Raw genomic sequence first — 24,985 nt, 5'->3', positions numbered from 1 at the left:
TAAAAAGAGTAATACACACCAATGGTTTAAAAAATCCAGCAGTACAAAATATATGCAGTAAAAATATCCCCAAACCAACCCAGCTTCCTCTGAGAGGCAGCCACTGATAATGTTTTTGCATTTCCTTTCAGAATTTTTCTTTATGTAAACATACAGCTATCTCTTTTTTATTCAACTGGTGACGTATGATACACACTGTCCAGGACTTTGTTCTGTCCACCAAATGATGTATCTTAGAGCTCCTTCTATATTAGCACATATTAGTCTCTACTTTCCTTCTTTAAAAAAGTGGCAGACTTTGCCAATTGCATGGGTACACTTTCACGCGTTTAATCAGATTCCTACTAAATGGACACTTAGGTTATTTCTAGTTTTTTATTTAAAAAATACTACAGTGGTCGTGAATTCACCTAGATCTTTGTGTTCGTAAGTGAGATTATCTGTTGGATTTATCTTGCTGCTAAGTCACTTCAGTCGTGTCTGACTCTGTGTGACCCCATAGATGGCAGCCAACCAGGCTCCCCCGTCCCTGGGATTCTCCAGGCAAGAACACTGGAGTGGGTTGCCATTTCCTTCTCCATCTGCCAGATTCCTTCTGGATTTATCTTAGCAGCTGTTTATAGGACCACGTGAAGATCCTGATCCTCTTTGACGACACAACAAGCCTTGGCAGAGTTTTGAGGCATGCATCTGAGCTGAGAGGTTGTACAATATGAGCATAGGAGACAAACTGAGCCCAGAGGCTGTCTGATCTGTTAATGGATTTGGGAAGTCATGAGGTGTGAGAAAAAGAGGAGGCCCAAATCCAGGCATATCTGAGACAATGAAGGAAATTCTGAAGTTCTTCTGTCTGCAGGGGCCCGGGCCTTATTAGGTCTAGCAGCCTCTTCAACCTCACTGAGGGAGGTAGCTGATTTTCTTTTCAGGGGGCATTTTCATAGGTAGGTATTTCAGGAGATCCAAGGTCATTCTGTTGCGGTGGTGGCACAACCTGTGAGCCAAAAGACACACAAGGACATGGTTAATAAAGCCTGGAAGGTACCAGTTTTCCCAGCCTTGTGCTGGGAGGAGAGAGGAAGGTGAGGCCAGTCTATGATTGGTCCATCCTATAGAAGTAAGGCCATATGGATTGGCCTAGGGATGGAGCAATCATTCAAGCTGATGATAAGCATTTATGGAAAATCTCCTAATGGTAAGTGCCATGTGCCAGGCTCTCTGGAAGGGAGATTTAGGACAGTTTTGTGCAACAGGTTGAGGGGGTTCATAAATGACAATAAAAGGCCTTGCTCTCAAGTTTGGGATCCCAATCTTCACCCTAGTGAGAGAAACATTTATATAAAGATAATTCAAGTTTTAGAGGTTGAGTTCCATAGTAATAGTCCAAACCATTAGACCTTCATGTTCCAAGGGTTCTGGGAATCCCTTGCTTGTGAGTGTTCAGGAAAGGCTCAAAAAAGGAGATGAGACATGAGCTGATGCAGAGGGAAGGTCTGTTGTTCTTTAGTTGCTAAGTCGTGTCTATTCTTTTGCCACCGCATGGGCTGTAGCCCACCAGGCTCCTCTGTTCATGGGGTTTTCCAGGCAAGAATACTGGAGTGGGTTGCCATTTCCTCCTCCAGGGAATCTTCCCAACCAAGGGATCATACCTGAGTCTCCTGCATTGTAGGTGAATTCTTTATCACTAAGCCACCTGGGAAGCCCAGAGAGGAGGTTAGGTACCAGCAATAGCTTGGGAATAGCACAACCTTCTCTGGGATATCTTGCAGATACAAGTGTCAGAAAATAATTACTAAAGAAGGCTTGAGGATTTCCTGATCAATTGGGAAATAGTGGCTTTAGGAAACCCAGAACTAGGATTCCTGAAAATTCTGAAGGTAAAGAATAAATTCTATCTGAGGTTGGCTCAGGAAATGCGTTGATTTTTCATTTATATTGTGGGTGAGGGTGGGTTTTAAGGATCTTAAGTTCCTAGAGTGTGGTGTAGGAGTCATTCAGGACTGACCAGACAAAGGGGCTCTCATGACCTGTCTGAAACTCAGAGCAGGGACTGGTGTCCATGTCTTTAAGATTGACTAGTATTGACCCAAACACAAAGGGCCAGGCCCAAGCAGCTTTGGGAATGTAGTGAATAATACAGATTTGTCTTCAAGGCCAAAGATAAATTTCTTAGCTGGTTAAGCATTAGGCCATGCTCTAGAAATCAGGACATGAGGCAGAAGATGGTTGAATCAAACTATATAGTTGTACAAGTGTTTACCAAGCAAATTCTATCAGTCTTTTAAGGTCTAGTCCAAATTATTTTCTCCATGAAGTCGTTCCTGTCTACCTCTGTGCAGTGCTATCTACCATTTCCAATGTATGAAGAACCCTTGAGAACTGCATATGTAGTCATGTAGAGTATTTTCTCTTCCCATCCAGGTTACTAAATCACTCCAACTCTCCTACATCAGATAGATAATATAACAAGTCTTGAAAGTCAAGTCTAATCCCTTAAACATATCTGAATCCCCAGGCACTCAGCTCAGTTCTGGGCAAACAAAAGGTATTCAATAAATATCTATTGTTTGATTCATCAACTATAGAGAAGGAGCATAACTGAAAAACTTTGAGAACTAAAAAAAATCTTATTTGAACATTTTACAGGGAGGAAATTCTGGGGGAGATTTGAAAGCAAAAGTATTAATGGGTCCAATATTTTCAGGAAAAATGAAATTGCAGTAGACAGCCAGATTCAGATCAAAGTTAATTGTTTAAGAGTTTTCAGGATTAATTAAAAACTCTGTGTTTCCTAACCATTAGCTCTGTGTACTTAGGCAAACAGTTTTCTCAATCTCAGCTTCTCTGGCTATAAAATTTGCATGATAGCACACTTACAGAGGTATTATAAGGATCAGATGAGACTACGTTTGTCAATGTTTTGTAAACTATAAAAGTTTATATAAACTTATTATTAATGGGAATTTCTATGGTTAGTACTCAGTCACTCAGTCGTATCTGACTCTGCGACCCCAAGGACAGGAGCCCACCAGGCTCCTCTGTCCATGGGATTCTCCAGACAAGAATGCTGGAGTGGGTTGCCATTTCCTTCTCCATTTCTAGGCTTAAGGGATTTTTTAACACTGTAATGAGACCAATGTGCTGTAATTAATAGCACATTTTCCAAAAAATCTTGACATTATACTGTTGGTTATATTCCAATTGTTTTAGAAAGTTTCCATTTTGATGGATGAGGGAGAGATTTAGAAACATATATGGACCATGTAGTGTTTGTGTTTACAGACTCTCATTCTTGTCAGTGTTAAGACTAAGCAATATATTATTAAATTAATTAGAGATGTTCAGCTTTTGGCTGGACAGATGTAAATCAGGAAAAATTGTTTCAATATCTCTATGGACTAAGGAGTGTGTCAGGGGGTGCACAGTGCGTGGAGCTTAAGTTCCTCTGCTTTCAGTTAAAATGGTCTGGGTCTCACTTTATGGACCTCAGGATACAGAGAAAATTGTTCTCACCTTCTGAGGTTTCTGTATAGAGCAGTAGACTGTGGCTGAATTCTCTTTCTTCTGAGGAACTGGAGTCTTTCCCTGTAACAGATCAACACCAGACTGTCCATAATCACGCGACAAGAGTTTTCCAGAGATTCACCCTCAGTCCTTGAGATGAAGGAACACCTCACCGGGTTTTGATTTCACATAGAGGGTGGGACTGCCTTAGTGCAGTGGAGACAGCACCTCTGTTTTCCCAGCACCTCCCTTATTTATGGCAGAAGATTGGGAGCTGAGCGATGGGTTCCTTTGCTTTGAGGATCCCTGAGGTTGGTAAACATGGACAGAATCACAATTCTCTACCCATGCACCACTGTGCCTGTCCCCCAGTTTGGAGGGATTAGCCTTCCAGGATATTGGATGTCCTAGAAGGGAAGGGCTAGGGAAGGTGTACTGATCGAAAGAGCTCACCTGCAAGTTAAGGAACACTTGTGCGTACACCGTTTCCCCTTCAACCACAAGCGCTGGTGCCATGTTATCTGGAGTGATGAGATCATACTCTGCTTGGCCCTCAGAGTCCGAGTCAAGTTCGGCGTCCTCCTGAGTGACTGAGTCACACACCCGGTCTCTTCCGTTGACGGGCCGGTGCATCCCTGTCCTCTCCTCATCCTCCCCAGTTGTTCCATTGCTGTCAGAACTGCTGTCGGAGGTGTGCCTGGCAGTCTTAGGGAAAGTGTCCAGCTTCTCATACCCTTGGGAAAGCATGGAGTATGGTGTGTGGCCAGCAGTGGGCTCTGGAACACACTGTTCAGGGTTGGTAAAGGATGTACCAGTGCCCCCTCTCTCTTGCTTTGTGTAAGGATTCAAGCTGCTCTGACTCCTACCCCAGATGAGGCCTAGAGAACTGGGGGAGAAGGAAGGTGTTTTCCGGTCTTCCCTCATGGGGCTCCATTCCCCTCCCCCTTCCTCCTTTCTTTCAAGCACTCACTTATTCACTCATGTGATAAACATTCATTGAGTATGACATGTGATGGACTTAGCATCTCTCAGTGAGCAACACTGACCTTGTTGAATAAAGTAAACTAGATATTCTGGGGAAGCATAAAGGTGAATTAGACCTGGTGTTGAAGGAGTATACTGTCTAGCTGGGAGTCAGATACATACATAAATCAAATTATGTCAGGCCAGGTCTGACAATGTCATAGGAAAACTACAAGGAAAGCGCATGAGTGAGAAGACATAGTCTCCAGTTCAGAAGCAGAGAAGAGCTTATGAAAGATCGGAATTAAGGTGGGCCTTCACATTAGGGAATGAGTGAAAGTGTATTCTTGGTGGAAAGAACAGCTTGATTAAAGGCAGGTATGAAACTTGAGGCACCCTTTCTTTTGGGAAAGGATGATATTTAAAATATTTAGCAACCGCTTGGTTTGGGCATAGGACAGTCAGAATGGGTGGCTGCTATAAACAACTGGGTGGACCTCTACTGACTTTGGGGCATATCAATCAACCCATTTGATCTACATGTAGAATAATAATGGCTTACACTTTTTAGGTGCCAACTGTATGTCAGGCACTGTTCTAAAAACAATACTTTTTAAGAATAAATTTATTCAACCTATATAAAACCCCATTAAACATAGATCATAACTATCCTTATTTATGTTTCACAGATTAAGAAACGGAGCACATTAAGGTTGAATATTTGCCCAAGTTTAAGTGGGAGGGCCAGGATCTGAGTGCAGGTAGTCTGTCCCTGCTACTCAATACTGCCCCCTATGAGTTTTACGTAGGAAAAAAGTAGACTAAAGGTGACCTGGCCCAATATTGAGTGATAATAGTAATTATCTACCTGGGAAGCCAGGTAGTGCTAGTGGTAAAGAACGTGTCTGCCAGTGTAGGAGACACAAGACATGCAGGTTCGATCCCTGGGTTAGGAAGATCCCCTGGAGAAGGAAATGGCAAGCCACTCCAGTATTCTTGCCTGGAGAATCCCATGGACAGAGGAAGTCTGGTGGGCTACAGTCTATGGGGTCACAAAGAGTCAGACATGTCTGAGCCTCCCTGCCCCGACATACAGAGTTATCTCCTGTTGAGTGCATACTGTGGACTCCCTGTTGTACCTTGCAGTCCTCACAGCAATGCTGAGAGTTTGGTGCCCTCATTTTGCAAAGTAAGGAAACTAAGGTTTAGAGACTGAAATACTCAAGATCACTAAAAGGGAGGAGGGCTAAGATTGAAACACAGCATTATCTGACCTCAGATCTTATACACCTGGGAATTCTCTGGTGGTCCAGTGGTTAAGAATCCGTCTTCCAACCAGGGGATGCAGGTTGGATCCCTGGTTGGGAAACTAAGGTCCCACAGGCCACAGGGCAACTAAGCCTGTGCACTGCAACTCCTGAGCCCATGCTCCTCAACTAGAAAGTCTGCATACCACAAACTGCAGAGCCCACATGCTCCGGAGCCCGTGCCACAGCTAGAAAGAAGCCTGTGTGCCACAATGAAGATCCAGCGTCTGCAACTAAGACCTAACACAGCCAAAAATAAATACATAAATAAATATGAAAGAATTTACACACATGACCACTAGGTTAACTTGCCTTTTGAGTAACAGACGAAGACCACAAGGAGCCATTGATGGTGATAGAACAGTCATAACTGGACTTTGCAAAGCAGGATCAGAAGGGCTAAAAAGGAGAAAATCTGAAAAGGGAATGGCTAGCTAGGAAGCTATTATACTATTTTAGAGAAGAAGTTACAAGGAATGGGAATGTCTATTAATAAAGACTTGTTAAGGTATATCTGTAGAATGGAATAAATGAGAGTCAGTATTAATCTACAGTTAAGTTAAAAAAGCAGACTCAGAAAAATGTGATGGATTACTCTTGCATATATGATCAAAGGAAAAATATACAGCTTGTAAATGCATGAAAATGCTCTCAAAGGATGTAAACATACATTCAATGGAGGTTTTTTCAGGGAAATACCTGGTCACTGGGATTTAGAAGGAGGGGATTATTTTCAATTTATAGCATGTGAATATTTGACTTTTCACTTAAAAAAACTTATTCAATAAAACAAAAAATTGGTGACAACATGAACTTAGGCAGTGGCAGAGTCTTTAGAGAAAAGGCAGCTGAAGAGATAATGGAGAAATGAAAGAAGCAGGACTTGGGCACTGAGGAGAGTTGCTGGGGAGGCAGGAAGGCCACAGATGACAGGGTGTCCCCAGTACTTTTTCACTCTTCCTCTTGTGCCCAGGATGTCAAGGAAGGAGAGTTCAGGCTAGTGGAGACCAAGGTCTGTCCTGCCAGCTCTAAGGAGGAAGCTGGGGGGAATCTTCAAAGTCCAGATTTATTTCCATGTCTTGCCCCTTTTTCTTGGTTACACTTTCCTATCAGAAAAGGCTACAATGTTACACACTGAGCCCCTGGCTCCCCCCAATAGGCCCTCCTCATATTCTACCTCCTCAGGGCATCCCCTCCATGAGAGGTGACACAGGGTTTTTTAAAAGAAGGGTTTGACTTAGTGGTCAGGGTTTGGGGATTCCTTAGAACTCCAGAGCTCCAGAGTTCAAGGTGGCAATTTAGAACACTGAGATTCCGGAGTGGGAGAGTAGGGTGCAGGCATCTCATCTCTCCATCCCAAAGCTCAGCAGAACAGCTCCACTTTTACATACATTGTGCTTTTGGGGTGCTGCACAATATTTTGTTTGAAGAAAGCATTCCTTAGTTTTTTCAAAAATTGGAAAACCACTGCCTCAGTAATACTCTTGGGTAATAGGTAACTAGAAAGTTTTATGAATTTTAATTTCAATGAAGTTTTAATTTTGCTTCTGTCACAGATTTACGGTTGCCTCTGGTCTTCATTTCTCCATTCTTGGAGTGGAGCCGATAACTTCATCCTCATCATGGGGCACACTGCAGTAATGACAGTCAATGCCTGAGGAATCCTAGATATCCCAGAGGACAGACTACTTCTCTGAGCTCTGGTTATCATCTTTCGGGGGTCCAGCCTCCTTGTGTCTTTTGTTCTCCAAATCACCTTCCTTTAACACGTTGCTTCTCAAACTTTAAGTCTTGTGATTCACCTATAGATCTTGTTAAAATACAGATTCATGTTCAGTACTATGGGGTGGTGCCCAAGATTTGCATTTCTAACAAGCTCCTGGGGATACTCATGTTGCTGGTCATATATGCAGGTCACACTCTGAGTAGCCATGCTCTGGAGCTTCCCTGTGGCCTGGGACCCCATAGCCTGTGTCATTGGTGACACATTACCTGGTGTGTCAACTGAGGTCTCAGCTTGACTGGAACTGAAAGCTGGGGTTGAACCTGGGAAACCAAATTAGAGAAGGAGTGTCAATAGGGCTGTAAGAGGAGAGCGTCTCTGATTCTGTGACAGTCAGAGGAGAGGGAGAGAGATTTCTGAAGATGTAGACAGGAAAAAGGCCTTTGGGAGGAGGGTGAACCCTGATGTGGGTACAAGCTCACAGGAAGGGATGGCCAGAGTCTAGGGTCATTTTCAGCTGAGGAGAATGCTTTGGAGCCTCCTGCCATCTCTCTGGAAGGGAGAGTTATAATCCCTCTGTGGTCGCCACTTATCAGTTTGGTTTGCTGACTCACAGTAACTCTTCCAGGGACCCTGTGCTCTAACCAATCTGTTCTTCCTGGAAACTACTCCATCTCCCTTCAATATTCCAGAAAGAGCTGCCAATCACAAAAGTTCATCCTATTGCCCACAGTGATTAGTCCAAGCAATAGTCACATGGCTTAAGTGGAGCCAATCAGGTTTCTAAGGTTTTTCAAATTGGAGTAGGTGGGGAAACATCTTTCTCCCTCTCCTGGTGTCTGAACTACTAGTACATGTGAGTCTGGAGCTACTAGCTGCTCTGTTTTGGGACATTTTACCCATCCTGCCTTTCAGTTGGCTGAAGAAAGAGAGCTAAGCTGGCTCAAAGAGAAAAATAGGGATGAATGATGGCGTACTCTAGTGACTTTTGAATTTCTGGTGACGTCTGCCTCTAGGCTAGCTCTTCGCTTCCTTCCCCAAAGATTGACCATATAAGCCCTCAGATAACAACTCACTCCCCTTGTGCTTCTCCTCACCCTTTTTTGCCTAAGCTAGTTTGAGTTGGGTTTCATTTATTTGCAACTAAAGAGTCCCCACTGACACCCCTCCCTGATCACTCTGAGAAGAAATGAGGTCTGGCTGCGCCATCCCTGGGATTCTCCAGGCAAGAACACTGGAGTGGGTTGCGATTTCCTTCTCCAATGTGTGAAAGTGAAAAGTGAAAGTGAAGTCGCTCAGTCTTGTCCTAGTAGCGACCCCATGGACTGTAGCCCACCAGGCTCCTCTGTCCATTGGATTTTCCAGGCAAGAGTACTGGACTGGCCTGCCGTTGCCTTCTCCAGAGAAGGGGTAGGAGGGGATTATAAGAGGACAAGGACGTCTCCAAAGGTACCAAGGAAATGGCCTAGTGCTGGCAGATGTCACTGATCTCAGAAACTCACATCGTCTTTGTTGCTTCCAAAGGCACCAGCCAGAGATCCCAAAGCCCAGAAGGACAAAAAGAATCACCAGGGAGCGCCCGATCCAAAACTCTGTGCTTCTCTCAGGTCCTGTGAAGAGGAAACGGGGGATATTAGTATAAGTAATAATAAGAGAGTTAGGCAAACTGTGGACAGAAGAGAATGGCCATCCTACCTGCCTCTTAAAATCCCACACTATTGCAGAAAATATTCCTTTTCACTCATTCATTCTACAACTGTTTATTGAGCAGTCATCCTCTAAGCAAAAAATTATAGCAGTAAAGCAGGCACCACCCCGGGATGGAGAGGTTTATGGCTTGCCCAGTGTCACAGAGAACCTGAGCTGGGACTTGAATGCGGGCTGCCAGACTCTAAAACACCCTTATCCATCACATCACTGCCCTTCTCTAAAAATGGCATAAGGAGAGTTCTAGGTCATGAGTCCAGATTACTATTGATCAGGGCTCTAAACCCATTTGCCAGTCACAGCCTGACTCAGCATTTTCACGCCCTGGGTGACCTTCCTTCCCGCCCCCCTCCCCCCCACTTCTCCCTAGAGAAGAGCAGAGCACAGAATGTTGAATCTCAATTCTGCTTTTGCTGTGTGATCTTGGTTAGTATGACTGAGGAATTAAACTAGTTAATTTAAATTAATTAAAATTTAAATTTAAAAACAGTTACTCAATTCCTAATTGAAAAACTGTTAAGTATATTTGGAACAAGTTGAATATAAATATATTTTTTCAACAGCAAATTTTATGAAATCTGAATACAGATCAAATACTTCCCATGAGAATTTAGCATCTTCATTGAGATGTGCCATAAGGGTAAAGTGCATCCTGGATTTCAAAGGCTTCATACAAACTGAAATGCAAAATTATGTCATGAATAGTTCTTTGTATTGATTACATGTTGAAGGATGATATTTTGGGTATGTTGGGTAAAATAAAATATATGATTAAAATTAATTTTACCTCTGTTTTTGCCTTTTCCATATGACTTACAATTTAAATTACCTATGTGAGTTCTGTTATATTTCTATTGGCATGTGCTGCTCTAAAGACTCTCACTCTGCTTGCTGTACTTCATAAAGAACACTCGGAAGGAAAACTCTTGGGTCCAAGGACCCAAGGCTCTGAGGTCTGGCTGAACAGAGACGGGGAGCAACCTGGACAGAGGTCCCTAGAAAGAAACTGCCGGGAGTTGTTGCTGACAGGGTTGCTGGCTGTGCAGGTGAAGTTGGGGTGTTTTTCTCCACTTATCCAGGAGATGCTGAGATGAGCTCCCCCTTGGGAAATGACAGCTCCTTTAGGCAGAGGGGTCCATCCATATGTCACATTGTGTCCACTGTCCTCCACTGAGCAGGTCAGGTTGACCTTGCAGATGCCGTCCTTTGTGAGCCAGAGGCTCCTTGTGACTTTTGGCTTCTTCAGCCTCTCTGTGTGAGGAGAAAGGCAGACCAGATGTGGAGTCAGCCTGCCCACTGGGCAGGGACCATTCACAATACATTCATGCAGTTGTGCGTTGACACTGCTTTAGGGCTGGGGAGGTTCACCTGGCCTTTCCTTTGGTTGCTATGAAATCTCAGCTTATCACTTGATGCTCAGATATGTGAAATAGAGGAGTTAATGAAAGGTGAAAAAACATACCTCATCATTCTATATTGTATACCGTGAAGAACAAGCAAACCAGTCAGCACAGATAAGCACAATGCTTCCACCTGCCCTGAGACCCTCCAAGGCTTACATTCTGAGGTCCCATCACCTAACTTGTTTACTTACACGAGATAAGGAATACAGAAAGGAGAGCAGAGCACTGTCGCAAAGTACTTAATAAATACTAGCAATTTTAAAAGCAACATATGGCTGGCACCCTTTGTTCCCAGTTTCTTATTCCTTTTACTTGATTTTCTTCCTAGTTCTTTGCTATTTGAGTCACAGCAGGCAACAATAGATGTGAACTAGCTGACTTACATATTTTAACAGGATCATGGATTGTGACTCCTTTCCCAAGTACTGAGACACCAACACACCCAGGCAGGAAATAGGTTGACTATGTCTGAATGGTACAGGTGAAGGAGCTGGCAAATATAAATTATACAAACTGTCTAGCCAAGCTCCAGTGAAGCCCAAGGTGGAGGAGGGAGACTGTGAGTTCTGTCCCTTACACTTAGGGAAACTGAGTACCCTTCCAAGCTCTTGGAGCTCACAGGATATTAAAGACTTTCTCCACAGTCTTCTATGATTTTACCCCAGCCAGCTTTGCCTTTATACAAAGTTGCAATGTTCTATAAAAATACATGTTGGAAAGTTCCTGGTCCCACCCGATAATCAATGCAGGAGGACAGGGCAAGTACCGAAAGTTGCTTGGTTGAGGCTTAACTGGAAGCCTAGAAAAAGGGGGCTCTGAGCAGGGAGATTTTGCCCATCTGCTGGTTGTATTGTCCTTGTGTGAACTGAGTAGTCGTGCTAGTGGTCTGAGGCATTTTGTAGGAGGAGGGAGGTGGGATAGGCAACAGAGAGAGAAATCTTTCAGGAAAGGAATCTAATGATGGGTGCTCAACTCAGAAACTCACGGTAGATGTGCAGATTGATGTGCTTCACGCTGGCAACTCTGGCATTCGAGCACACGTAGGCGTGGTAGATGCCAGCATGCTCCATCTTCAGCTGGACAATCTTTAGAGAGTAGTCTTGGCTCGAGACCCACACTGTGTTCTGATCCGGATCCTTGAACTCAATGAGCTGATTGGCTGTTGCTTCTTCTCTCCACTCTTTGCTGATAATAGACGTGTTAAACATCCAGACAACATTGTCTATGTGCTGACTGTCCAGGAGTGCCAGGGACAGGGTGATGGATTCCCCCAGGACTCCCAGCACTGTCTCCCCCATTGGTCCTCCTCGGGAGGATCCTAGATCTGTAGTCAGAGATGAGACATTGCAATTTCAGCCACTGGTCCTGACCCCTTGATCCTCAGCCTGTCTGAAGGGGCTGAAGTCTCAGAGACCCTCCTGCCCAGGATCCCATGTCCCCTTTTCTGATGAGGCATCCCTGTTGCTTTCCCATGGCCAATTGTCATGCGCAAGTAAGCGCCTGGCTCTGCCTAGTGCATACCCAGGCCTCTCTTGCCTCTTTGCCATTTTGAGGACACCCTAGGAGACACCCCTACCACAGCAAAGAGCAATCTAGATTTCTGCATCCATACTTTCTTCCCTCTCTCTGCAGACTCTTAGGGTTTCACAGTGCCCTGGGAGTGCCTAAGTCCCCTGTCAGTCTCTCTTAGCCTCTTGAGGGTAGAGAAAAATGAATCTGCAAGTCTGTTCTCTTACCTCGCTACTTCACCTGTGTCCTGCCAGAATCCTGGAATTTAGACTCAATAGCTGCTTAGACTACTTCTGGGCCTTAGTGGAGCCAGTTACCTGTACAGAACTGTGCGACATGGACAGGATGGGAGCTGCTCTGGCTGACTGGGTTCTTGGCTGTGCAGGTATATGGCAAGTCTGCGTCACAGGGCAACCAGGAGATGGTGAGAGTAGGGTGCCCCCAGGATTCAGAAGCACGAGGATCCCTCGAAGTCCATTTGTACTGAACATCTTCCCCTGGCCCCTCCACGGAGCATACCAGGGTGATGGTACAGGAGGCGTTCTCAGACACGTTCACAGAGTGTATGGTGACTTGGGGCTCCTGCAGCTGTTCTGCAAGGACAGTTGGAATGAAAAGACTACTCTGACTGCTCCCCAGCAGGAAAGGGCTAAGGAAAAAAGATGGGGATGGTAGAGGAGCAGAGGGTGGAAGGGAGAGGCCAGCATCGTCTGTTCCTGTGGGAAATTTTTTTTTCTTTTTTACTTAGTTTCCCACAAAGGTTGAGTGCCTTTCCTCTGTGCTTACCTAGTACCCTCTACAGGTGTTATCACTGTGACTCAACATGACAATAGTCTGAATACTCTCTCTCCTCCACTAGTCTGTGAATTCCTTAAAGACAGAGCCAGTATGTGTACCTGAACATCCAGCACCTACCTGACCTATGAAAGGCACTCATGAATTTTTGGTAAATATTAATAAATGAATGAATTGACCTTGTTTCAGACTCTAGGGACTTGGAAGCTCTGCTTCTGTGATTTGAGTTGCCCTTGCTTTTTGGTCTAAATCTGGAACCCATTTTACTTTCAGACTTTCTTCCTGGTCCTCTCCTTCCCTTTTGTTCCATCTCCTCTGTTCACAGTGTGTTTGTGCATGTGTGTGTGTGTGCGTGTGCACGTGTGTGTATGTGTGTGTGTGAGTTCACTTTCTTTTTTATGGAATAGGCAATATATAAAATTGAAATTGCAAAGATACAAAAGGCATACATACACGCACACAAGGAAACAAGCTCTCTTTCCCCTAGCCACCTAATTTTTCTCCTTAGGAATTATTGTTTCTGGAGGGAATTAGTGTTATGAATTTCTTGTTGATCTTTTCAGAGATATTCTAGTTATAGACACATGTATGATAGCATATTATACATATAGTCCTGAAGTTTTTAAAAATTTTAATAATATATTCTTGTAATTGTTGTATATTAGTATATATTAAGTTGGTTCTTTCTGTTTCTCTTAACTGCATAGAATTCCATTTCCTTAATATACACAGAGCTCCCTACAAATCAGTCAAAAAGGTCAAACGATATGATAGAAAAATTAAGACATAGGCTTAATTTTGTTCCCCCCCAAATGCATATGTTGAATTCTTAACCCTCAGTACTTTGGAGTGTGATTGAATATAGGACTGTATTTGGAAACAAAGGTAATTAATTTAAAATCAGGTCATTAGGATGGTCCCTAGTCCCACATGACTGATGTCCTTTAAAAAAAAAGGTTGCAGGATATAAAATTAATGCACAGAAATCCCTTGCATTCCTATACACTAACAATGAGAAAACAGAAAGAGAGATTAAGGAAACAATTCCATTCACCATTGCAACAAAAAGAATAAAATACTTAGGAATATATCTACCTAAAGAAACAAAAGACCTATATATAGAAAACTATAAAACACTGATGAAAGAAATCAGAAAGGAAACAAATAGATGGATAAATATACCATGTTCATGGATCAGAAGAATCAATATAGTGAAAATGAGTATACTACCCAAAGCAATCTATAGATTTAATGCAATCCCTATCAAGTTACCAATGGTACTTTTCACAGAGCTAGAACAAATAATTTCACAATTTGTATGGAAATACAAAAAACCTCGAATAGCTAAAGCAATCTTGAGAAAGAAGAATGGAACTGGAGGAATCAATCTGCCGGACTTCAGGCTATACTACAAAGCAACAGTCATCAAGACAATATGGTACTGGCACAAAGACAGAATTATAGATCAATGGAACAAAATAGAAAGCCCAGAGATAAATCCATGCACCTATGGACACCTTATCTTTGACAAAGGCGGCAAGAACATTCAATGGAGAAAAGACAATTTCTTTAGCAGGTGGTGCTGGGAAAACTTGTCAGCCACTTGTAAAAGAATGAAACTAGAACACTTCCTAACACCATACACCAAAATAAACTCAAAATGGATTAAAGATCTAAATGTAAGACCAGAAACTATAAAACTCCTAGAGGAGAACATAAGCAAAACACTCTCCGACATAAATCACAGCAGGAACCTCCATGACTCACCTCCCAGAATATTGGAAATAAAAGCAAAAATAAACAAATGGGACCTAATTAAACTTTAAAGCTTTTGCACAATGAAGGAAACTATTAGCAAGGTTTAAAGACAGCCTTCAGAATGGGAGAAAATAATAGCAAACGAAGTAACTGACAAAGAATTAATCTCAAAAATATACAAGCAGCTCCTGCAGCTCAATTTCAGAAAAAAAAAATGACCCAAACAAAAAATGGGCCAAAGAACTAAACAGACATTTCTCCAAAGAAGACATCCTGATGGCTAACAAACACATGAAAAGATGCTCAACATCACTCATAATCAGAGAAATGCAAATCAAAACCACAATGAGGTACTATCTCATGCCAGTCAGAATGGCTGCTATGCAAAAGTCTACAAAACAATAAATGATGAAGAGGGTATGAAGAAAAAGGAACCCTCTTACACTGTTGGTGGGAATGCAAACTGGTACAGCCACTATGGAGAACAGTGTGGCGATTCCTTAAAAAACTGGAAATAGAACTGCCATACGACCCAGCAATCCCACTGCTGGGCATACACACCGAGGCAACCAGAATTGAAAGAGACCCGTGTACCCCAATGTTCATCGCAGCACCATTTACAATAGCCAGGACATGGAAGCAACCTAGATGTCCATTGGCAGATGAATGGATAAGAAAGTTGTGGTATATATGCACAATGGAATATTACTCAGCTATTAAAAAGAATGCATTTGAGTTAGTTCTAATGAGGTGGATGAAACTGGAGCCTATTATACAAAGTGAAGTAAGTCAGAAAGAAAAACACCAATACAGTATACTAACGCATATATATGGAATTTAGAAAGATGGTAACGATAACCCCGTATATAAGACAGCAAAAGAGACACAGATGAATACAACAGTCTTTTGGACTCTGTGGGAGAAAGCGAGGGTGGGATGATTTGAGAGGGTAGTGCTGAAACTTGTATATTATCATATGTGAAGTGAACCGCTGGTCCAGGTTGGATGCACGAGACAGTGTGCTCAGGGCTGGTGCACTGGGATGACCTTGAGGGATGGGATGGGGAGGGATGTGGGAGGGGGGTTCTAGATGGGAACACATGTGGGCCCGTGGCTGATTCATGTCGATGTTTGGCAAAAACCACTACAATATTGTAATTAACCTCCAATTAAAATAAATTAATTAAAATTAAAAAAACAAAAAAGAAGAGGAGACTGAGATGAAGACAACACAGACAGGGACAACCATCTGAGGACATAGGGAAAGAAGGTGGCCATATGCAAGCCAAGGAAAGAGGCCTCAGAAGAAACCAAACCTGCTGACATATTAACCAGCCTTCTGACTTGTGAAAAAAACAAATCTTTCTTAAGTCACTCGGTCTGTGCTATTTTGTTATGACAGCCCTAGCAAACCAATACAGACTTTTGCACCAGACCTGGGGTGCTACTGTGACAAATTCCCAAAAATGTTGAGGTGGCTTTGGGTCTGGTTAATGGATAGAAGCTGGAAGAGTTTTAAGATGCATGTGAGAAAAACCCTAGATTGTCTTCAAGAGACTGTTCTTAAAAATAGGGATATTAAAGGTGATTCTGGTAAGAGCTTAAAAGGAAAGAAGACGGCTATAGAGAAAGCCTCTATTATCTCAGAGACAGACATATATTATCACCAACATAACATTGGTAGAAATATAAACATTAACGATGTTCCTGGTAAGATATCAGTTGAAAATGAAGAACATGTTATTGGAGGAAAAGTGATACTTATTATAAAGCAGCAAAGAACTTAGACAAATTTTGTTCTACTTTTGAACATTTAAGTGATGAACTTTGTTCAGCTAAGGAGATCTCCAAGCAAAGCTCTGAGGGCACTACTTGTTTTCTCCTTTTGTGCTGTGCTTAGTCTCTCAGTTGACTCTAATTCTTTGCAAGCCCATGGACCATAGACTGCCAGGCTCCTCTGTTCATGGAATTCTTCAAACAATACTGGAGTGGGTTGCCATGCCTTCCTCCAGGGGATCTTCCCAACCCAGGGATTGACCCCAGGTCTCCTGAATTGCAGGTGGATTCTTTACCAACTGAGCTACCCAGGAAGCCTGTTTTCTCCTTTTGTTTGTGGTAAAATGTCAGAAAGGAAAGATAAATTGAGGAAGGAATTGTTAAGCAAGAAGAAACCAGAATTTGAAAATTTGGAGAAGTCTCAGCCTATCTATATTGCAAAAAAATGAGAATTTGTGTCTGGAGAAAACACTGAGAGTATGGATAGACAATGGTGTGATTCATGGATCCAATCAACTATCTAAATAGAAATCCTGCCAGCTTGGGCTAAACAGACACAGATGGCAGTAAATGAAGGAAGGCTATCAGATTTGGGGGATTTTCAAGAATGAGCTAGTCGAGATATCCAGCTGAGATCATCCCTTATCCTTCAGGAAAAGGGAAGAATGACCCCACGGGAAGTTCAGAGGTTAATGGGTCTGCCACTGGCATCATGGGCCTAAAGGATGTAGGCCCAGAGAGTGTTGGTGGGGGTGGTTCTTGAACCTTAAAAAGATGTGGTACTCAGTCATAAAAAAAAAAGAAAGAAAGAATTCCATTTATAACAACATGGATGGGCCTAGAGATTGTCATACTGAGTGAAGTAAGTCAGAGAAGGACATCATATGATATTGCTTATGCACGGAATCTTAAAAATGAACTTATCTATAAAGTTACAGACAGAAAAAATAAACTTCTGATTACCAGGGGTAAGAACATGAGGGATAAATTGGGAAATCGGTATTGACATATACACAGTACTACATATAAAACAGATTAACTAACAGGGTCCTACTGCATAGCACAGGGAATTACTGTACAGTTCCCTGTGTATAGCACAGGGACTCTACTCAGTATTCTGTAATGGCCTGTATGGGAAAAGAATCTAAGAAAAAGTGGATATACGTACGTGTATAACAGATTCACGATGCTGTACATCTGAAACTGACACTACATTTTAAATAAACTACATCCCAATAAAATTTTTAAAAAATCTGATGGAATTTGCCTTAATAGGGTTAGACTTGCTTGGGACCCGTGACCCCTTGCTTCTTTCCAGTTTCTCTGTTTCGGAATGTAAATGTCTATCATGTCCCTGTGTCAACATGAAAGCAGGTAACTTGTCTTGTTTCACAGGTCCATAACTGGAGAGGAATTTTGCCTCAGATCTCACTTACATATGATTTAGATGATATCTAGGTAAGATTTTGAACTTGATGGTGGAATGAGTTAAGACTTTGGGGGTGATGAGATGAGGTGAATGTATTTTGCGACACAGACATGAGTTTTGGGGGACCGGAGACCACAGTGCTATTTTTATGTTTGTTCAGTGGGCTGAATAAAAATTCGTATGTTGAAGTCATAATCCCTAGTACCTCAAAATGTGGCTGTATTTGGAGAAAGAGCCTTTAAAGAGATAATTAAGTTAAAGTGGGGTTGTAATGTGTGCCTTAATCCAGTATGATTGGTGTCCTTGCAAAAAGAGGAGACTAAGACACAGACAGTGCAAATAGAGGGACCAATATGTGAGGAAACGCCAAAATGCTGGCCATCTTCAAGCCAAGGAGTGAGGCTCAGAAGAGATCAAGCTTGCTGACACCTTGATCTTGGACTTCAACCCTCCAGAATTGTTAGAAAATGAATCTCAGTTGTTTAATGACCCAGTGTATTATGGCATATTTTGTTATGGCAACTCTAACAAGCTAATAAAGATGGATAAAGGACATTAATAGAGAATCCAAATGGCTCTTAACCATATTTTGGTTGTTTTTCACTCTTGACATCTGTATTTATGGAATTGGGTGAAAATGGCCAAAATCATTGTTCTCCTCATCTTAGATAAACTTCTGGAGAGGAAAAAAGACTTCTAACTCTGTGTAAAGCCCCAAAGGTCTGTTACTTATTTTTATTTTATATTGTACTATATTTCATTTACAGTGTTGTGTTTGTTTCAGGTGTATAGCAAAGTGATACAGTCATATATATATATATATGAATTAGCAAAAGCAGTTCCCGTCTTTTGATGGGGTGCTCATGGTTTATAACATAAATGGCACTATTTTGAGAGAGGGATAACTTAGGTATGACATTGGTTTTTTTTCCTTTTTGCAGCCTGAGGCAGTTGTAAAATAACTTAATGTAGCTTTTTACAACTGTGTATTCTATAGTATTTTTTTTTGTGTGTGAAATTTTAACTGTTAATGTTTTTGGCATTGTGCTTTGTACCATTTAGTAAATAAAAATTTTAGAATAAAAAAAAAAGAAAAAAAAAAGGTCAAAGCTCACACAGGCTCTCTGAAACTCACCATAGATATATAAGATGAATTTCTCATTGATGTCTTCAGAGTCCTTTCGGTTTATCCGGGCTTTGTATGAACCAGCATCTTTCATAGTCAGTTTGTTAATAGATAAAGAATTGTTTTCTGTGATGTTTATTCGCCCTTGGTAGCTTTTGTCTATAAACAAAATCTTTCCACCTGGGAATGCTAAAGCAAAAACGTCATTGGGACCACTCCAGGCGATGTGTTCAATTTCTGCATCCACTGAAAGGTTCAGGGAGAGAATCACTGAACCCCCTAGAATGCCTTTCACCACTGTTGAGGCTGAGTCCTTTTCAGAGGCTCCTTGCCCTGCAGAGACAAAAGAGGGACTTGGAGAAGCAGCTGGGATCCTCTAACCAGCATTCATTCATTTGTTTGTTTATCCGTGCATGCATGCGTATAGTCATTCATTCATTCTAAAAACACATGTTGATAATAAATGCTAGATGCTGAGAAATGAGATGATATTTTGGCTGTCCTCCCTCTAGGTTCATTGCTTAGCAAAGTTATTCATTCTCTCACCTGACATTCTCTCTCATGAATGTAGCTACAATAATCAGTACAGAAGACTTTAGAGGCTTCTATTCCACAAGGGGGAGAAGGCAATGGCATCCCACTCCAGTACTCTTGCCTGGAAAATCCCATGGACGGAGGAGCCTGGTAAGCTGCTGTCCATGTGGTCTCCAAGAGTTGGACACGACTAAACGACTTCACTTTCACTTTTCACTTTCATGTGTTGGAGAAGGAAATGGCAACCCACTCCAGTGTTCTTGCCTGGAGAATCCCAGGGATGGGAGAGCCTGGTGGGCTGCTGTCTGTGGGGTTGCACAGAGTCGGACACGACTGAAGCGATTCAGCAGCAGCAGCAGCATTCCACAAGGAAATGAGAATAGAGACTTTGGATGAATTTCTGAATTTCCCTGAGATTCAGTTTACTCATCTATAAGCTAGAAATGTCCCACCTGTACCATATTCCTCCAGTAATATGTTAGAGATGAAATAAAATCAGGTTGCTGCAAATTATAAAGGACTAATGAAGTAAAGAAGCAGTACCTTTAAAAAAAAAACAAGATGTATTGATGGATGACTAAACCGGTGGATAGATGAATAGGTGTGTGATATAGCAAGAAAAACAAAACCCCAATGGGAGAACTGAGATGGGAGGTTATCTGAGTGTTCACTGCAAAATTCTTTCCAGTTTTTGTATGTTTGAGAGTTTTCATAATAAAATATTGGGGACAAAAAAAGTATCTTTCACCTCTATTATCACCTTACCTTTTTCTCAATGTCCAGGGAATCTCAGCTTAACTTTGGCTTGGCCAGGGAAATCTGGTCTATCCTTAGGAAAAAGGCTTGGGGTTGGGAGTAGTAGGTAGCATTGATTAAGCACCTGATTTCCTCATCTCAGGAAAGACTCAAATCGCTGATAACTGTTGTTTCAAAGGCTTCCAGAGGGCTGACATTTGGCTATAGCAGCTTATTTCCTTGGAGAGGCCTTGAAAATTCTGCTGAGTGACTCCAGCCTGGATTCCCAGATTCCAGGCTTCTAAGGCTCTCAAGAGCGCTCTGTAAACCCTAGACTAAATCAGATGGGTTCAGGACTCAGACTATTCCCACCAGGAATTTTGGGTGGAAAAATATATAGAGAATGTTAGAGAGAGTGGAGAGGCCAAAGAATAACTGGGAAGAATGGGAAAAATCTGAAGTGTGTTCTTAAAGCCTAAAGGTCACAGAAAACGCAGATGCAGAGCAGAGACTGCTGCAGGTCAGGGGAGTGGTCTCTGCCCAGATCCCCATCAGCTGAGCACTTGGACCTTCTGGAGAGGCTGCCAGGGAGGACACAGGACTAGACACCCTGGACTTGAGAGGGTCTGTTTAGGTAGACTCTGGGGCAGATTCAGAAGACAGAAGCTCAGCTGGTGTGATGGCGGCTTGAGGTTGTCTAAAAGAGAGCTCTTGTCATCCAGAAGACCAAGCTTATGATTACTACATGTGTATTAGGCACTTTGTAGAAATCATTCATTTGAATTCTCAAAATTAATTTCATAAGCAGCCCTTATTTTCTGATAAGAAGCTGAAATTTAGAGAGTTTAAGCCACTCACCTGAGATTACAGGGTTGATCAGTTGCAGAACTCAGATTCTGGGTAGATGATACACTGGGGTATAGAGCCTGGGGGCACTGACTACTTCATCCTGGGAGCCCAGAAGGTGGTAGGTCTTGGCTGGGAGCATATGAATGTGTTTTGACCTTGTCTTTCCTCACAACAATGGTAAACAAAAACTCACACATGTCAGTGGGAGGAGCAGGATGTGGTTCCTGCAGGTCAGATCCTATTGCAGCAGGCAGTGCTGCATAGGTCCCATACGGGAGTTGCAGGTATCACCCATCTTATCTTGAGCTACACCGTTCGACAAATTATTAAAGGGAGGGTTTAAAGACTGTGATAACTGGATTTGACTTGCCCATCCTTTAATATTTTCTGAATAATGTACTTATAACAGTGATTATTATAATAACAAACACAGCTTCCACCAACTGTATGCCAAGCATTGACACATACATCCTTAGTCTATAAAAGTCTTCCATAGTACATCTTATTGTTTGTATTCTACACTTAAGAAATAGAGGCTCACACACCTGATAAATGATGGAACAAGGACTTAATTTTGAATATTCCTTATATTAAAGCTGGGGGAAGGGGGTTGGACTTGTTCACCCTACTGTCTCCTAAGTTCTGAAATTGCTCCTTGGAAACACAGAAGCATCAAGAAAACTGCCTTCTAGACCAAAACAGTGAGGCTTGAGGTCACCCTAACTGGTGGTGTCAGACAGAGTGAGATGTCTCTTTGCCCTGAACTGTTTGAAATTCACTTTGTTGACCATCTGGATGCTGTTGAATGTGGCTAATTCCAGGTTTATCCAACACACCCAGGAAGCACCCCAAGAGTTGAGTGTGAATATAAATAGCCTTGCTGCTACCTGTGTTCTTATGGTGAACAAAGATGAAATAGAAGGTGAAGAGAGGTTAGACTGAATTCCAGCCTGAGGACTAGGGTCCCTCTACCCCATACATGGATCTGAGAGTTTTCTAGAGTTCTCCTCACTGCCCAGTCACTAACTTCATCCTTACTGCTGTCAGGTCCCTAGTGCTCCTGCATTATCCTCCCTAAATCCCTGATGAGGAAGCAGAATTCCAGAGGGAGAGTAGCTGCCAGTATGTCAGTGGTTGAGACCCTTCCTGGGTACTGGGTCAGCTCTGCCCACTGGAGAGAGGTGGCTCAGGCCATGCTCCTGAGAAAAGTTCCCAGAAACTAGCAGAAATTGGGCCTTCATGGGGAGGTAGAATGTTGGGGAGAAAAGATATTCAGATAGAAGCCAGCTAGCTGAGGGCCACCAGACCACCTCCAGATCCCCAGTAAAGCCTCCAAACATGTGATAAACAAGGCAGGATATAAAAAGAAGCTCCAGCAGTCCTATCTGGGGAAGGCAATGGCAACCCTCTCCAGTATTCTTGCCTGGAAAATCCCATGGGCGGAGGACCCAGTTAGGCTGCAAGCCATGGGGTCACTAAGAGTCGGGCACGACTGATCAACTTCACTTTCACTTTTCACTTTCATGCATTGGAGAAGGAAATGGCAACCCACTCCAGTGTTCTTGCCTGGAGAATCCCAGGGACACAGGAGCCTAGTGGACTGCTGTCTGTGGGGTCGCACAGAGTCGGACACGACTGAAGCGACTTAGCAGCAGCAGCAGTCCTATCCCTCCCTTGGAAACTGGTAGGTGGTTTGTTAACAGGACAAGTTTCCTGTGTCCCTCTGTAGGTCTTACCCACATTGCATAGGGAACAAACTCATCATGCAGCATTTCTTATCCTGAAAATGTGAGAGAGAGAGGAACAGAGTCTGAACCTGGGGTTATTTGAGTCTGGGGCTAGAAATTCACCTACTCATGGTGTGTAACTATGTACACTCACACACACACACACACACACACACACACACACACACACACACACACAGCTCACAGTAAGGTGGAACCAGCAGAAAAATTACTAAAAGGAGACAGTTCCCTGCTTTTAATAACTAGTGCTGTGTGCCATGCTCAGTTGCTCAGTCATGCCCAAATCTTTGTGACCCCAAGGACTGTAGTCCAACAGGTTCCTCTGTCCATGGGATTTTTCAGGCAAGAATACTGGAGTGGGATGCCATTTCCTCCTCTAGGAGATCTTCCCAGCCCTGGGACGGAACCCGCAGCTCCTGTGGCTCCTGCATTGACAGGCAGACTCTTTAACACTGCGCCACCTGGGAAGCCCTTAAATGACTAGAATCCCCAGCAAAAATGTGACCAGCCTCATGGGAATGCCAGTGGCCACAGTGTGGACTTACCCATGAGCAAGAAGAGGAGAGGGGTCCATAGATAGGGAGAGAATATGTGTGGTTGATTCTTCGGTGGCTTATTGGAGGAAGGTTGCAGAGCCCAGTCATCTGTATGTCTCCTTGGTCTCGCCATGATGATCTACATTCAGATCACAGGCTGAAGGAGGAAGCACTTACCACAGCTTCCGCAACTGTGTGTGTGTGTGTGCCAGTAAGGGCTGTTTATACCGAGCATCACAGACTCCTCCTATATGCTCAGGCTGGGGTAGAGCTCCCAAGTCTATTATTAACCTTCACAGTACTTGCAAACCTATAATGGGCATAACTTGCTTCAGTCTCAGGAGACTTAGCTTCTAAACTTGGCTCTGAAGATGCCCCTTAAAGATCTCTACCTCCCGGTAGAGATAACTAATACATTCCCTGGTGTAATAGACTCTTCTTTAGTATGAGATGGATTTAGTGACTTGCTTCTAGTGAGTAGAATGTGGCAGAAGGGATGGGATGTGGCTTCCATTTTGGGCTGACCCTCTCTACCCTCCCTTCACAACCCCATCCTTCCCTGACCTCATGCAAGGAGATAGGTATTATGTTGTCAGGATGGCCTCCAACCAGCAAGGAATTAATGTCAATAGTTGACGAGACCTTGAGGCCTTCCAAGAGCCGTGGAGGTGAAATTGGAAGTGAATCCTCCCCTGGGAAGGCCTTGAAATGACTGTAGTCCTGGCTGACACTTTGACTGTAGCTTAGTGAAGTACTGAGCCAGAGGTGCCCAGCTAAGCTGTGCCTAGATTCTTGATCCATAGAAACTGTGAGATAGTAAATGTTTACTGTTTTAAGATGCCAAGTTTCATAATTGGTTACCTCAGTTCAGTTCAGTTCAGTCACTCAGTCGTGTCCGACTCTTTGCGACCCCATGAATCACAGCACGCCAGGCCTCCCGGTCCATCACCAACTCCCGGAGTTCACTCAAACTCATGTCCACAGAGTCGGTGATGCCATCCAGCCATCTCATTCTCTGCCGTCCCCGTCTCCTCTACCCCCAATCTCCCCTAGCATCAGACTCTTTCCCAGTGAGTCAACTCGTCGCATGAGGTGGCCAAAGTATTGGAGTTTCAGCTTTAGCATAAGTCCTTCCAATGAACACCCAGGATCGACCTCCCTTAGAATGGACTGGTTGGATTTCCTTGCAGTCCAAGGGACTCTCAAGAGTCTTCTCCAGCACCACAGTTCAAAAGCATCAATTCTTTGGCACTCAGCTTTCTTCACAGTCCAACTCTCACATCCATACATGACCACGGGAAAAACCATAGCCTTGACTAGACGGACCTTGGTTGGCAAAGTAATGTCTCTGCTTTTTAATATGCTATCTAGGCTGGTCATAACTTTCCTTCCAAGGAGCAAGCGTCTTTTAATTTCATGGCTGCAATCAGCAGCCAAAGTGATTTTGGAGCCCAAAAAAATAAAGTCTGACCCTGTTTCCACTGTTTCCCCATCTATTTCCCATGAAGTGATGGGACCAGATGCCATGATCTTCGTTTTCTGAATGTTGAGCTTCAAGCCAACCTTTTCACTCTCCTCTTTCACTT

At 43.1% G+C, this 24,985-nt stretch overlaps 1 protein-coding gene across 8 annotated transcripts; it reads right to left on the bottom strand.

Moving 5' to 3' along the window:
• Positions 1-314: 314 nt before the first annotated feature.
• On the bottom strand, positions 315-23,592 carry LOC129541611 (T-lymphocyte surface antigen Ly-9). 8 transcript variants are annotated; one of them, XM_088835953.1, is made up of 11 exons: positions 23,409-23,540; positions 21,125-21,244; positions 19,007-19,330; positions 12,431-12,706; positions 11,590-11,928; positions 10,183-10,452; positions 8,997-9,104; positions 7,764-7,817; positions 3,955-4,277; positions 3,511-3,582; positions 315-991 (listed from the first exon to the last, which is right to left on the bottom strand). In XM_088835953.1, exons 3-11 carry the CDS (start codon positions 19,089-19,091, stop codon positions 923-925), a joined length of 1,596 nt encoding a protein of 531 aa, XP_088692079.1. In that variant the 5' UTR covers positions 19,092-19,330; positions 21,125-21,244; positions 23,409-23,540; the 3' UTR covers positions 315-922. The 8 variants fall into 8 exon arrangements, with proteins under 8 accessions (XP_088692079.1, XP_088692074.1, XP_055259611.2 ...); XM_088835948.1 differs by lacking the exon at positions 21,125-21,244 and having other exon boundaries at positions 23,409-23,591; XM_055403636.2 differs by lacking the exon at positions 21,125-21,244 and having other exon boundaries at positions 3,955-4,235; positions 23,409-23,590.
• Between the last annotated feature and the right edge of the window lie 1,393 nt (positions 23,593-24,985).

The sequence above is a fragment of the Moschus berezovskii genome, chromosome 4 (genome assembly GCF_049115385.1).
Source record: "Moschus berezovskii isolate FMDL1 chromosome 4, NW_MosBer_1.0, whole genome shotgun sequence".
Taxonomy (NCBI): Eukaryota; Metazoa; Chordata; class Mammalia; order Artiodactyla; family Moschidae; genus Moschus; species Moschus berezovskii.
The sequence above is the reverse complement of the archived record's forward strand: the minus strand, read 5'-3'. Positions and strand labels throughout refer to the sequence as shown.

Bases quoted from the DNA above. Each gene is read 5' to 3' on its own strand.
- LOC129541611 (XM_088835948.1), bottom strand. From the start codon at position 23,532: ATGGCGAGACCAAGGAGACATACAGATGACTGGGCTCTGCAACCTTCC. The intron at 9,105-10,182 runs GTTGCTCCCCGT...TCCTCTTCACAG, and splicing joins TTCTAGGGACCTCTGTCCAG to GACCTGAGAGAAGCACAGAG. The intron at 3,583-3,954 runs GTGAGCTCTTTC...GATCTGTTACAG, and splicing joins AAGTGTTCCTTAACTTGCAG to GGAAAGACTCCAGTTCCTCA.